The following is a 15,405-nucleotide window of genomic DNA, read 5'->3' as shown; positions in this document are numbered from 1 at the left end:
TCCTGTCGCTGGACAGTTTCCATGGAAACGGCTGCTGCCATCCCACGGATCTGGTTCCTCGTGACGTTTTGGGATTTCAGGTACAAACGAAGAAGAAAACTACTGGATTAAAACTTGGCTCCGCCCTCTCGCCGCCGGTACCGTCTCACCTGGGGAGGTGGGCGGGGCCAACCTCCCACGGTGAGCCTGAGACTGTTACTGTTTAATTTTATATTACTCTGGGATTATGCAAAGGAAGCACAGCAAAGGGCCAGTGGGCGTCGCCGTCCTGACCCCTTCTAGGTCAAAGGTCGTCACGTACCAATGTGAAGGCAAGTCGTGCGGCGACGCCCACAAAGCATCGGAAGTCATTAACCCTTTAATGACAAGAGGAGAAAAGACACGCTTGGCTTCCTGCTGAGCAAGGAAGAGGAGGAGTCAGGAAGATGAAGGGGAGGAGCCACGACCATTTTTGGCGTCGGTTCATTTCTGGCTCATTTTTGTTTTAACGTCTGAATAAACTAAAGATTTAACAACCAGCCCCGCCTATTCCTGTCGGGACACAAACGTCACATCACGCTAAACACGTTAGTGTGTTTAGCGTGACCAACGACCAACATGCTAAACATGCTTCCTCTAACCAGAAGTTAGACAGATCATCACACTGATCGATTACTCCTGATCAATACCTTATTATTATTACCTGGAAACGTTGACTCAGCATTTAATCAGTGATTTCACCGATTGTGACCCGGTCCGTTATCAACCAATCAGTTAGGTCCGTCAGGCGATCAGAAAACGGAACCGAACTCAACGGTGTGTAATGAGCCCGTCTGGCCACCAGAGGGCAGCAGAGGATTGTGGGCAGTGGGACGTCAGTCAGTGAGGTGTGAGTCAGTGTCCAGCAGGGGGAGCTGTTCCCGACCAGAACCAGTGGATCCGCATCCAGGAGTGTTAAATGTTTCTGAGCAGCTGATTTATTTTAAAATTTTAAATTCATATTAAATAAACTTGTTTAATATTTTGTCTTTTTGAGACACGCCTCCGCGACCTTTGACCTCCAGAGGTTCTACCTATCAAGTTCTTCACCTGTGTGTGTGTGTGTTAACCACGGGTCACGGCCTCTGCTGTCGTGACACGGCGTACCCATGGTGCACCTGAAGTGCGATGGGGGGGTGAGCGTGTCAATCAGTGCCACACGTTTCACGACAGGAGGGTCTACACTGTAAAAAAAAAGAATGAAAAGCAAAGAAAAACAACACTATAAAAAGTTTAAAGTGATTTTAATCTAAAACTAAAATTGTTCATTTTTCATTCAAATATCTGAAAACAACACGCTGCCGCGACCCTTTTCACTTTTCTGAACCTCTGCAGCGCCCCCTGCTGGTCTGGAGGCTCTACACTGTAAAAAGAAAATGTAAAAAATGTAAAGTTATAAATGTATTAAATCTTAAAAATTATGATAACTCGTTCATTTTTCATTCAAATATCTGAACATAACCGACTATCGCTATGCTTTTAGCTTTAGCACCCCCTGCTGTTCCAGAGGGTCACTGCAGCGCTGATTTTAGCCGATTAAAACTTTTCCATTTCTTCCAGCCACTGAGGAAAACTCCAGGTCAGCTCGTCTTCCTCCCGGCCCCCTCGTCTTCCTCCCGGCCCCCTCGTCTTCCTCCCGGCCCCCTCGTCTTCCTCCAGGCCCCCTCGTCTTCCTCGCGGCCCCCTCGTCTTTCTCGCGGCCCCTTCGTCTTCCTCGCGGCCCCCCCGTCTTCCTTCGGCGCCTTTTGTCCGTCGCTGCTGTCGAGGAAACGGCGCCAAGACGACCTTCCTGCAGCTGCTCCTCATCGCCAATTAACCCCTCGTGAAGAACACGAGGTCATCGTGGGCTGGACTACTGTATCCTCCTGCCCCCCTCTGCCCCCCCCCACCCCTTTGCGTACCTTTTTCATTGGAACATAAAGAGGAGCTTTGCGGTTATTTCCTGTTAATATTTCTCTTGTGGGGGGCTAATGAGACGCGTCGCCGCTTCACGTTCAAGAGGGCTTAGCATCGGCGGGGGGGGGCCGGACGATAATCACATCTTAACTCAAGCGGGCCCCCCCCTGGCCCCTACAATAACTCACACCACTTAATTCCTCCTTTCAGTGCCGCCGCCAAACGCCGGCGGCACAATTAATGTCCCCTAATGGTCTCGTCCAATCACAGCGGGCCGGGGCCAGACCCGCGGCGGGGCCCATTAATTAACACGAGGAGTGGGCGGGGGGGGGCGCCGCGGTTCACACGGGCCTCCGCAGGGCAGCCCATTCAGCCGGGAGGCGGGGGGGCCTTTGTGGGGCTCCAGGAGGGGCTGGCATTTGTCCCCCGGGGGCCAGAAGCTGCAGGGGGAACCGGGCGGCCCCACGGCGGGTGGACGGGCGGCGACACGAGGCGCCGGGCGATACGGGACGGTATGGGGCGCTACGGGGTGATATGGGCAATACGTGGCGATACGGGCGGTATGGGGTGATAAGGGCGGTGTGGGGTGATAAGGGCGGTATGGGGTGATAAGGGTGGTGTGGGGCGGTATGGGGTGATAAGGGCGGTATGGGGTGATAAGGGCGGTGTGGGGCGGTATGGGGTGATATGGGGTGATAAGGGCGGTATGGGGCAATATGAGGTGATATGGGCGGTATGGGAAAATATGGGGTGATATGGGCGGTATGGGGCGATACGGGGCAATATGGGCGGTATGGGGTGATTCAGGCGGTATGGGGCGATACGGGATGCTTCGGTGCTCAGAGACGGGCCTCTGGTTTGGTTATTTGAGCTGAACTGGCTGGAGGTCAAAGGTTAAAACAGATGGACTGACGGTTTAACACGTAAACAATTGCTTACGTAAACATGCTAACCTTTTAGCCCCGAGGCTAACGCTTCTAAACACGTATCGATGGCATGTTTTTAACAGACTCAGATTAACCTGAGATTTTTTAAAATTAGGATTAATTTTAGGATCTGAGGAAACGAGTGAATTTTCATTTAATTAAAAATTAATGTATTTAATTTCCTATAAAAATCATTCAGTTATTGAATGATTTTATTGATTATTGTGTATTTTAGTGTTCATGTCTGAATTTCTTTTTTTGCACCGATCCTGTCGCCCCGTGGGGACAAACAAAGTTTTTTTATCTGTATTAACTCTCTCCCTCTGGAGGAACTAACAGGTGTGTCTGAAGGACGAACACCTGAACGCATCGTCGACTCCGTCGCGTCGCCTTCAGGAACCCGCCGTGGATTCCAGCGTCACACGGGTGAAAGGAACCAATCAGACGAGTCGACACCAGTGAAAACGAGAGGCTGGAGGTAAACGATGATTTAACCCCCGATGAGCCGCCTGTCAGGGAAACACAGCTGGAGACTCCTGGGGGGGCGGCTTCCTGTGACCTCTGACCCCACCGGGTCAATTGTCTTGTTCTGTGTCAATTGAGCTGTCAGTCTCACACACGCACACGCACACACACACACACGCACACGCACGCACACACACACACACACACACACACACACAGAGAGACACACACACACACACACACACACACACAGAGACACACACACACACAAACACACACACACACACACACAGAGACACACACACACACACACACACACAGAGACACACACACACACACACACACACACACACACACAGAGACACACACACACACACACACACACACACACACACACACACACACACACACACACACAGAGACACACACACACACACACACACACACACTGAATCTTGTTCATTTGTTTCATCACATAAAATCACAGAAAATTAATTTGTAAAACTTTTTTTCTTTTTAATCCTGGAATCAAAAACCAGATCCAGATCCAGATCCAGTGTGAACACAGTCTGGACTCGTGTCGTTAATGATTATAGATGATTGATTATTTATTGGTAATAATTGGACTCATTTAATGTCAGATGAGGTGGAGGAGACTCATCATCATCATCATCATCTTCCTCCTCCTCTTCATCTCTTTGATCAACAAAATGGCAGTCGGGGGAGGCCGCCTCTGCGCATGCGCCGCGCACCTCTGCCGGGGAGGGTTAGGGCAGGTATCCGCGCGGCGCGCGGCTGACAGACACTCCCGGTTCAGACTCCGGCGCGAGGCGGCAGGAAGCACCGGGACCCCCCCACCGACCGACCGACCGCAGCCCGCTGCCCCGCCGCCCCCCCCCCGCCGCCCGGTCGCCGCTCTACCGGACACTTTGAACGGAGTTTGCGGGTCTTTTGTCGTCGCGCCGCGCGGGAGCCGCCGCCCCTCCGGACGCAGGTGAGCGGATCCTCCAGGTGCGCAAACCGGGAGCTGCGCGCGGCTTTTACGCACCGGCAGACTTCTGGGGAGTTATGGCTCTCCGGGGGCAGCTGGAAATCTGAGCCCCCCCAGGTCCGTGGAAGTGGACCGAACCCCCCCGCATCGCTCTGCCCCAGGTGCCCCAACGATGTTCCAGCACGGCAGCAAGAAGGGCTTCACCATCGAGGCGCTGGTCGGGAAGGACGCGTCCGGCCGCGGCGGCGTGTCTCCGGAGGAGCCCATCCGGCCCACCGCGCTGCGCTTCCCCGAGTCCCTGCACCCCCCCGCCGGGGGGGTGTTCGGCTCCTGCTTCCAGGGCAGCAGCGGCAGGACTCTGTACCCGTCCGGGCCGGACCTGGTGCTCCCGGAGCCCGGGACGCACACCCAGAGCCCCGGCGCGCTGCCGCTGCACCCGCTGCAGATCCCCCCCCAGAGCTTCTTCAGCGCGCAGCGGGACGCGCTCAGCTTCTACCCGTGGGTGCTCCGGAGCCGGTACCTGGGCCACCGCTTCCAAGGTGAGGAGGGGGGGCGGGGGGTCCTTGTTTACCTGCTGTTTCCTGTGTTGGTGTTTTTATTCATGAGGCTGATTCTACTTTAGTTTGTGTTCATAAAATAAATTTAATTTAATCTGATTTCAGGTCGTTGAAACAAAAGACAGAAAAAAACGGATTTATCAAACTTAAACTAAACCTAAAAATAATATGTTATCATTATAATTATTACTGATTTCCTTCTTAACGTCCTATAAGACAATTAATGTTGTTATTAACGTCCTATAAGACAATTAATGTTGTTATTAACGTCCTATAAGACAATTAATGTTGTTATTGTTATAATAATAATTTTATTATTATTATTTTTATTATTATTATCACTATCATCACATCATACTATTATTAATAATATGATATATTTATAGTAGTATTTTTGTTATTATTATCATAGGTTTGTTATTATTGTTGTTGTTTTGTTATTAAATAACAAACGTGCGGATCCATAATTATTATCTAACTGATTCTACAGTGTGAAGTTTTAACAGTAGTTTGTCATTTATTTATTATTGATAATCGGTCCTCATTGAATCTTATTGATCACTTCACATTTTCTGAGCTGAAAAACGAGCTGATTTGTTTTCTCTTTCTGTTCTGATCGATCGTCTCGATCTGATCGGTCTGATTTCCGGAAACGTCTCTGCTTCGGTTTTTCTGCTTCTGCCGGTGTTTGTTTGTTTGTTTGTTTGTTTGTTTGTTTGTTTAAATTCTGTGATTTGATTTTCCTTCATTCTAAATAATTTAATAATGATAGTAATAATAAAAGTAATTGTAATAGTAATTAATAATAGTAACGTGTTTGACATGGACCCGTCATTAAAGGCTGATTCAATCTTTGATTATTGATTCCATGAATCCCAGGTTAAAGTGACTTTATGCTGTTTCATTTAAATCTAAGCAGAACGTGACTCATCATATTTCATTATGAGTGCTGTTAGAATTAAATGTTAAATTGATTTTCTATCTCTTTCTTTAGTTTTAAGTTCCAGCCCGACAGACGGAATTCGAACTCAGGCGATTATTCAACCAGGAGGAAAAAAATACAAATTCTTCTTTTCATAGGATATAAATTAAATTGAAACCAGTTTCACGGGTTTAAAAAAAAAAACAAACCTGCAGGATAATCAATCACTTTCTCTGCTCTTCAGCTCGCGGCGATCAGCGTCACTTTGATTGATTTATCGTCATTTGATTTATTCGATCGATCCACGGTCAAACAGATGATGACGAAACTCAAACCTACTCAGCAGAAGTCTCGTTCAGGCATCAAGAATTTAAATAAAAAAGAAAAAATCCGAAATTCCCGAAGTTTCCGGAAGTGGGACGCGTCCCAAGAAGTCAGGAGGAATCAGATGATCCCAAATCACAACTGCGTTTAATACATTATTATAAATCAATACATTATTATAAATCAATACATTATTATAAATAAATACATTATTATAAATCAATGCATTATTATAAATCGATACATGAATATAAATCCGGAAAATGAAAATAAATTACATATTCGGTTTTTTAAATTTATGAAAATTTATTATTTATGAAATATAAAATGATAAATGTCACGTTATCAAAAAGGGAAATTTTAAATTTAAATATAAATTTAAAAATTTTAAATGTGAATTATTTTAATCAAAAACTTAAAAATTTAGGAAGAAAATAAAAAGACTGGATTTTAAGCGTTGATCTTAATTTAATGTTGATCAGCTGATCTTTACTGAGATCAAACAGCAGAAGAAAATCGATTATTTTCTATTTATAATTATTAATTCTAATAATTATATTATATTTTTATACACAATCTTTTATTGATCTTTATTGTGTCACGTGACCGCTGACAATCCGTGTTTGACCCTCATTCACTGCGTGCTCCAGATTTAAAGTCTGTCATTTTGAATAAACTTTATTGACTGACAGGTGTTGACACAGTGAAAGGTGATTGGCTGAGCTTCCTGATCCGGATACACGGATCAATAATAATCTTCAGATTTCAGTCAACATTCATTATTAATATGGAGTGTTTACTTTTCTTTTATTCTGTTTTTACTGGATAAACCTGCTAATTATTTAATGAATCTGCAATAATCAAACTAATAAGAAAACATCGGTCGTGATTAAACTCCAATTACTTTTAAATTATGTCTAAAGTAAATAAATGAAGACAAAACAATAAAGTCACGTGTTATAACAGCCGTTAAAAGCGTTATAAAAGTTATAAACACGTTATTACAACGTTAGTACAGCATCCAGATCTGAGTAGTCAATCTGAGGAATCAGCCAAATCACTCACACACACACACACAACACACACACACACACACACACACACACACACACACACACACACACACACACACACACACACACATCTGTTCCTCACGTGTGGAAGTTCACAGCTGATCAGTGGACAAAAATAACGGGACACCTGTTTCATCTGTTTTCACTCGTTCATCTTCCTCTTCCTCTTCCTCTCCTGAGACAAAGCGTTTGTCTCCATCAGCTGCACGCCGGGTTGTGATTGGCTCCGGTCTCGCAGTGACGTCACCCGTCCTGCAGGTGAAGCTCAACCTGGTTTGATCTTCAGCCTGAAGCTTCAGGAGATTCGAACCTTCAACCTCACGTCACACAGAAGCTTTAGCTTTGGCTCCATTTGACCGCGTTTAAAAAAAACTTTTTCAGTAAATTGTTATATTTATAGATCAAATCAAATGAAATCAAGCTGCTGATTCTTCAGATAAACCCCCAAAATCAGAGATGATTCCGTTTTTAATTCAGTTATGACGCTTAAATGTCGTATTTGTTCACCGCTCAGCAAAATTTAAATAAAACGATGGTTTCATGAATTCATAAAATCAAATTTAAATGAAGACGTTTAAAGAGTTGAATGAAGTGATTTGAGTCTGACTTGTTTAATCCAGAAGGACTTTAATCCCAGGTTTATTCCACTGTTCTCTTAACTCCACCTAAAGAACAAAAACATTTGTTCCACGTGAGAAAAAGAGGCTAGAAGAATGTCAAAAATTCAGCTTTTCAGGTTGGGGGGTTATTTTTTGCCCCGGGACAAACAGGAAGCTGGTCCGACAGGAAGCCGACGGAAAACCTGAAAACCTGAGTTCAGTTTAAAACTTTTAAATTAAAAAATGTAAAACAGATCAAAAGAGAAAAACTTTGTAAACATCTCCAAAAGTTCATAAAACTATGAATATTTATAAAGGTTTTATCAGGATCAAAGGAAAAACATCCACGGTAACTATGGTAACGCCAACATTCCTGGTTCTGTCTTCTTAAAGTCACACCTGAATTGATTGATTGATTGATCGATTTATTGATTCATTGATTTATTGATTTATTGATGCTCATTCTTGAACTTCCTGTTCCTGAGGCCTTCTTGTCAGGGACTACTTTCAGTGGTGGAGTGATTTGATCCGGTGGCGTTTGTGATCACTGGAGGATCAGGCAGGTGGAGGAGAGATAAGTTACCTGTTGGCTCCTCCCCCCCCCCCTCCTCCTCCTTCTCCTCCTCCTCCTCCTCACACAGTCTGCTGCTCCTCCGGTCACTGACACACATTTTTATTCGTTAGCGGCCTCCAATCACGTCTCCTGTTGGTCCTCTAGGGGGGCTCGGGGGTCCTCTAGGGGGGCTCGGGGGTCCTCTAGGGGGGCTCGGGGGTCCTCTAGGGGGGCTCGGGGGTCCTCTAGGGGGGCTCGGGGGTCCTCTAGGGGGGCTCGGGGGTCCTCTAGGGGACTTGGGGGTTCTCTAACCACCACAGGTCTAGGCCTGCTTTCAGTGCCAGGAGGACCTGACGTTCTTTCTGCCCAACCCTCCTCATCCTCTTCGTCGCTGGCTGTCGTCACGGTAACCGGAACGCTTTCATCCCGTCCGGCGCTGCGATCCGGCGGCGTCTCGTCTGATTGGTGCTTTAGTTTGAGCGTCGTGATGACAGACGGCGAGGAAACCACGGACGAGTTCGCTAAACGCTGAGTCAGCAGATTTAAAAAAGAGTTCAAACAATCTGATTTGGCCACGCCCCCAGCCACGCCCCCAAACTACGATGCTAGAGCTACACAAACCTAGCGGTGTGTTCGGTCTGGTCTGTGTCACGCTGGTTGTTCAGGTGTACTTTAGGGGGCGGGGCCACGACAGAAAGAACAACAAATATTTGTCTGTGGTAATTTTACCCTGAGAGGAGACTGACAGGCAGGAAGGAGATCCCAGACAGGAAGTGAAGACGGATTCTGACCAGAAGTGATATCAGGAATCAACCGTTACATTTGCAAACGCCGCCGCCGTCACACACGCCGCCGTTTGCATGTGAATAGCAGAGCGATGCTAACGGCGGCTAAAGGCGTGAGCCTACGCCGGCGTGTTTGTGTGTGGCGCGTGTCGACGCGGCGACCGCCAGACGTCGCGCTCAGATTTGTTTTTATTAAAATGAGACGTGAAGATCGGACAGAAACGCGACGCAGATGTTTCACTGCGGCGACCAAACAAAGACGAGCGTAACATCCGTTCGGATCGCCGTCGACCCGCCAGACGCCCTCAAACCGCCGCGTGGCGGCTCGTAAGCAAATCGCCTCCATCGGCGTTAATCCGACGCTCCAGGAAAATCAGTCGAACCGCAACGGAAACAAAAACGTTCACGTTTCAGATCAGATTCTGAAACATCGGCAAGACAAAAAAACGGGTTTAGGGAAAATAAACTTTAGTTTACTACCAGTTCTTATTGATACTATCAGTCTGTATTGATCATTATTGATATTGTTGCTGAACGCTACAGTACCGCCAGAGGCGCTAGGGGGCAGCGTAGTGACGATTAGCAGCTAACGCGAGGAAACGACCAATTAAAGAGCAAAAATAGAAGTAAATTAAAATCATCTGACGCCACAAACATATTGATCAGGTCAGATTGATTATATTGTTCAGATTGGTTGGATTGATTGGATCAACCAGGAACCAATGGTGGATCCTCTCCGTTGGTTCCGTTGACCAATCAGGCGCTTGTCTCCGCCCCCAGACGACAGCAGCCCGGAGAACCTCCTGCTCCACAGCCCGTTCTCCAGGAAGCCCAAACGCATCCGGACGGCGTTCTCCCCCTCCCAGCTGCTGCGGCTGGAGCGCGCCTTCGAGAAGAACCACTACGTAGTCGGAGCCGAGAGGAAGCAGCTGGCCAGCGGGCTGTGTCTGACCGAGACGCAGGTAGGCATGATGGGAAACAGAGGGCATGATGGGAAACGGAAAAATAATGTAATGTTTCATACTGAGGTAAGAATAAATGGTTGGATGGATGGATGATGGTTGTTTGATGGTTGGATGATGGATGATAGATGATGGATGATAGATGATGGATGATGGATGATGGATGATGGTTGGATGATGGATGATAGATGATGGATGGATGAATGGATAGATGATGGATGACGGTTGGTTGATGGTTGGATGATGGTTGGATGCTCCTCCGTCCTGGTGAATCCGACGCTGGCGTGGTTCCCAGCAGAGGAATGCGTTGTTGTGCGTCAGGCGTTAGTCAGGCCCGACGCTCCCCCGCCTCGGGTGATTGATGGTGTTTGTCATCAGGTTGCCATGGCGACGGGAGCCCCGCTGCCAGGAAGTGAACGTGAATCATCCTCCGTTAGCTCTGAGCTAATTCCTCAGCGGCGGCGCTAAAACGGAGCTGTTTAGGTGCAGCTAAGCTAACGGCGCTAACCACTCGTTTGCTGGCTAGCGCCGTTAGCTTGACTGCGCTAACACCGGACCATTTGGCTCGGGATTCTGGGTAGTTATGATAGCGTGATGTAACTGACACACCCTCCATGGCGTGCGCTAACACGCTAACAGGAAGTGGCCGTTGTCTCCTAACCGCCGACTCATCGCGTTCCATCGGCGCTGACAGGTTGTCAGATTTGATGGCGGCGGCGTAATTACCCAGCATCCCGTCTGGCTGGGCGCCGGGTGTCAAAGTGTCGCCTGAGGGGGCGCGTCGAGCCGACGCTGTCAGACGGATGAAGAACACCTGCCCTGATCCGACGCGTCATCCAACAGGATCCAACGTCATCCAACAGGATCCAACGTCATCCAACAGGATCCAACGTCATCCAACAGGATCCCGACGGGTTACTTCCTTCTTTCTTCCTTCCTTCCTTCCTTCCTTCTTTCCTTCCTTCCTTCCTTCCTTCTTTCCTTCCTTCCTTCCTTCCTTCCTTCCTTCCTTCCTTCCTTCCTTCCTTCCTTCCTTCCTTTTTTTCCTTCCTTCCTTCCTTCTTTCCTTCCTTCCTTCTGTCCTTCTTCCTTCCTTCCTTCCTTCCTTTTTTTCCTTCCTTCCTTTCTTCTTTCCTTCTTCCTTCCTTCCTTCCTTCCTTCCTCATGAATTGTGGGTCCTCTGGACTCTATCCCAGCTGGCTCTGGGCAAAAAGTGGGGTACACCCCGTACACGTCGCCAGCGCGTCACAGATCCGCTCACACCTACGTTCACTTCAGTCTGAACGAGTCTCCTTCGAGCTGAGGAACCTGGAGAGAAGATCCAGACTCCACCCAGAAGGGACTCACACGTCCTGTGACGCCACAGCGCCCCCTGTGGAAAGAATAAATGTTTGTGTTAAAGTAAAGAATGAAGCAGGAGGAGAGAGCTAGCATAGACTAGCACAGGTTAGCGACTTTCTAGCGCTGTCCGTTGGAGGCGATGCGTTCAGGACCCTGTGTGATGAACCGTTGTCTCGTGTTGGCGCTGACGTGCTGCACCTGTGCCTCCCCCCACAGGTGAAGGTGTGGTTCCAGAACCGCCGGACGAAGCACAAGCGCCAGAAGCTGGAGGAGGAGTCGCCCGACGCGCAGCAGAAGAGGAAGGGCAACCAGCACGTCAACCGCTGGAGGGCGGCGACGCAGCCGCCGGGCGAAGACGTGGACGTGATCAGCGACGACTAGACTGCAACGCACACACACACACACACACACACACACACACACACACACACACACACCTTCAGTCACCTGAAGGCCTCAAAGGTGCATTCAGGAACCTTCACTTGTTTCAAATGGAAAAAAAACAAGGCTAGCGAAGTCGCTAATGAGCTAACTGCTAAAAGTTATTTACAGAAAAATCAACAGTGTACGATAATCAATAAGAATGATTATATTGGGATTGGAATATTATGTTTTTCAGGTATTCATGAAAATCTGAAAAAAATTCTCTGGAAAATTATTTGAAAAATTCAAAATACTGACAAAAATTGAAATAAAATATGTTTTGGATCATCAGGAAATTTTAACAATGACTGTAAGTCATAAAATTTAGTCAAGTAAATTATTCATAACGTTGAAAATAATCAGCGACTGAAAGAAAATCAAAGAAGAAGAGAAGCAGGAGGTGGCGGTGGATGGATAGGCCAAACTGTCAGGCGTCGTTTTGTGGGTCTTTCTCAATCTGTTCCGGTTTATTACTTCCTGCAAAAGAACATGTGGTGAAAACATGTCTGTCAGGCAGACATTGGAGGCACCACAGAACGCCATTAGCTTTGTGTAGCGCCCACGGCGCTCAAAGCGCAGAGAGAACTGTCGAACCTGGACCGTTTTAGTTCCAAAATTTAAAAAAATCAATGCGTTCACATCAGTAAATTTCCTTCAACCCAGAAAATGATTCTAAATAAAAGACACAGCTCCGTTCACCCCGTAGATAAAAACAATGGAGGGAAAATGAAGGCATGTATGCTAAGCTAACAGCCTGAGCTAGCTGCTTCTGGCGGGAAATGATCTTTAAAAGTAAATCAAACTTTTAACAGATTTTTCTCCTCAGAAGCCAAATTTTCCAGTTATTTCCATTAAAGTGAAAGTTCCTGAAGAAACTTTGAGTCGTGGCGTTTTAGCCGACGCCGCTAGCGGCCAGGTGGGCGCTAGGCGTTCCCGCTCCGACACACACAGACTCACCTGTCAGGGTGTCCCTGAAGGCATCGTCGCTCCCGCAGACATCCGGAGGTCAAACCTCTCCTCAGACGGACCATAAAGACGTGAGCGGCCACGGGGGCGGGGCTTGAGGAGCCGCCGCCTCCTGTCGGGCTGCAGACGCCGGCGAGCTCACAGCTGCTGATGAACGCTTCGGTGCCAAAAAAGGACGTCTGGAAAAAAAAAAGAGGCGAGGGAAGCGAGAAGCTGCTCGTCGGAGGTTCCTGAGCGTCTGTCGGCGCCAGACGGCGGGAAACAGAACAACATGTCGGAGACGGGAAAACAAGGTTCCTCCAGCAGGAGGGAGAACGGGCCCCGCCCACGGCGGCACCGCGCCATCGCCTCGAACAGGTGTGACGACGGTTAGCGGTTAGCATCCAGACAGACTCCACCAGAATCTGACAGGACTGATGGCGGGAAACGTCTCGATGATGTCACAGAGTTCATTCAGTCCTTATATGGTCGTGCCAGGACGTCCTGGATACCTCATCATTCAAACTTCAAAAGTCACATTAGACCCGAAACGACTGAACCTTCACCTCCGTAAGAACACATCCTGTTTGTTTAGAATGTCCTGTGGAATTCTGGGAAATGTAGGAAAACATTCGACCCGTGAACTTCACAGGAGGCTGAAGTTAGAAAGCCTGAACTATTGAATAACAGCTAGAAACGACATTTTTGGAGAATAAGATCTTAATGGAAGCTGCTGAGTAATTTGAATTTTTTTTTCTGATGAGTCATGTTTTGGGTTAAAAAAATTCTTTTTTTGCTGATTCATGTTTCAGGTCCAGAAAAGAAAAAAAAATGAAATTTGTATATAAGAGCTGTTTGTGAATTTTTTTGCTGAATTTGGAATTTTGGGGAAAAAATTTTGGAAATTTTTTTTTAATTTTCGAGATTTCGGGAAAAAAAAAATCAAACTGAGACATGACTTCAAAGAGTTAAAGCGGTGCAGAACAATCTGGACGTCCAGCAGGAGGAACCTGAGGAGAACACATGTGTTTTCCTGCCCATGAAGGAACACGTCACACACACACACACACACACACACACACACACACACACACACACACACACACACACACACACACACACACGTCAGCAGGTTTGTTGACAAAAGAATAGAAAATCAACATTTATTGACGGACGGTGTCGCCGCCCGATGAGGCTGGTCTTAGGATAGCTAGTTTTTCTTTTTTGTAAACAGATGTAGGTATTTATGTAAAAATGGATTTGACAAAGTATTCTATGCATCCGATGTGTTCATCCCACCAACAGCGTCCCGTCTGGTTCTTCATCCGTTCGCCCGTCGCTTCCTTCCTGGACAGATTTACCTCATCGTCTCCTGATGTAGCACTTCTTCTTAGTCAGATCTATTTTTTCATCCTCCTAGGATCGAATGCACTAACTGTAAAATTCTTTTTTGAGAGAGGTGGAACGACGGATTTGTACTTCCTGTGTTCAGATTTGGAGAAAAAATATAAATAAATCGAAATGAAATCTGATGTCTTGATCTGTGATTTCAATCTTTTAAAGCTCAGTTTGAACGACAGGAATCTGATTTATCGGCAAGAAAATCAGTTTCATTTGAAAGTTGTGGAACGTTTCAGGTTGTGTTGCTGGAGGGGGGTTCTCTAGATTTATGAGCTCCTGGAGAAACACGGACATAAATAATAGTTTAGGATTATTATCATAAAATGTGACATTTAGACAGAGTTATTGTTTCCAGACTCCTGCCACAAACGACAGGAAGTTAAACCTGTAAATCCTGCAGGTTGGAGCTGGTCCTCCTGTGGCGGGTCAAACCGATCAAACCGAAGGAGATGGATCTTGGACGACAGATTTCTGCTAAATTCATTTCCCCTCAAACACGTTTAGAGGAAGTACAGAAACGTTCCAGACGTTCCTGATTGAGCTCAGTCAGGAAACACATTGTTCCAGTTCCAGGCACTCCAGACCACAGGTAAGCCAGGACCACAGGTGAGCCCAGGTGACGCGTTCGGAAGCATTTCAAGCCTTTCAGCTCACAGTGCAGATAAATATATCAAAGTTTACGAGAGGAGAAGCGGCGCCGCACAGCCCACAGCCTGATGGGAGCTGCTACCTGCCTGTATGTTGGTGCTGTTGCCATGGAAATATTTCAATATTCACAATGAGAGGCTGGAAAGAAATAACAGATGGCAGGAGGCATGTAGGTGCACGACTGACAGAAACAAATTATCACTTCTTCTCATCTCCTCAGAGTGTACCGACAGTAAAAACGCCACAGAAGGAGACAGGTGAGTCCAGGTGAGCCCCACTGGTTATGATGGTTGTCAGATGTAGTCATCAAAAACAGATATAGATTCTATAGACTATAATCTATAGAATGTATAAGCCCGTATATGTTCATCTTATTTTTTTGCTGAGTCATGCGTAGTAATTTTTTGCTGAGTCATGGTTTGGTAATTTTTTGCAGAGTCATGTTTCAGATTTTTGCTGGGTCTTGGTATGGGAAAATTTGCTGAGTCATGTTTCAGAATTTTTTGCTGAGTCATGTTTAATAGTTTTTCCTGAGTCATGTCTAGGAATTTTTTCAGTCATATTGTCAAAATTTTT

At 46.8% G+C, this 15,405-nt stretch overlaps 2 protein-coding genes across 2 annotated transcripts in view; both read left to right on the top strand.

Moving 5' to 3' along the window:
* The window catches only part of b4galt7 (xylosylprotein beta 1,4-galactosyltransferase, polypeptide 7 (galactosyltransferase I)), a 5,575-nt gene extending 5,057 nt beyond the window's left edge, over window positions 1–518 (top strand). Inside the window, exon 6 of the mRNA XM_068325426.1 lies at window positions 1–518. This exon is cut by the window's left edge and continues 183 nt beyond it. The gene's annotated coding sequence lies outside the window, so the exon portion shown is untranslated.
* Window positions 519–4,261: 3,743 nt separating this feature from the next.
* emx3 (empty spiracles homeobox 3) lies at window positions 4,262–14,274 on the top strand. The gene is made up of 3 exons (XM_068325825.1): window positions 4,262–4,835; window positions 9,890–10,071; window positions 11,629–14,274. Exons 1-3 carry the CDS (start codon window positions 4,469–4,471, stop codon window positions 11,791–11,793), a joined length of 714 nt encoding a protein of 237 aa, XP_068181926.1. The 5' UTR covers window positions 4,262–4,468; the 3' UTR covers window positions 11,794–14,274.
* Window positions 14,275–15,405: the final 1,131 nt, after the last annotated feature.

The sequence above is a fragment of the Antennarius striatus genome, chromosome 10, assembly GCF_040054535.1.
Source record: "Antennarius striatus isolate MH-2024 chromosome 10, ASM4005453v1, whole genome shotgun sequence".
Classification (NCBI taxonomy): Eukaryota; Metazoa; Chordata; class Actinopteri; order Lophiiformes; family Antennariidae; genus Antennarius; species Antennarius striatus.
Note: the sequence above shows the minus strand (reverse complement) of the source record. Positions and strands in the feature narration are given on the sequence as shown.

What these genes read in the sequence shown, in the direction of transcription:
- emx3 (XM_068325825.1), top strand. Translation starts at nt 4,469, where the DNA reads ATGTTCCAGCACGGCAGCAAGAAGGGCTTCACCATCGAGGCGCTGGTC. An exon ending in CCTGGGCCACCGCTTCCAAG is followed by an intron (nt 4,836 to 9,889) that starts GTGAGGAGGGGG and finishes CTCCGCCCCCAG; the next exon opens with ACGACAGCAGCCCGGAGAAC. An exon ending in TGTGTCTGACCGAGACGCAG is followed by an intron (nt 10,072 to 11,628) that starts GTAGGCATGATG and finishes CTCCCCCCACAG; the next exon opens with GTGAAGGTGTGGTTCCAGAA.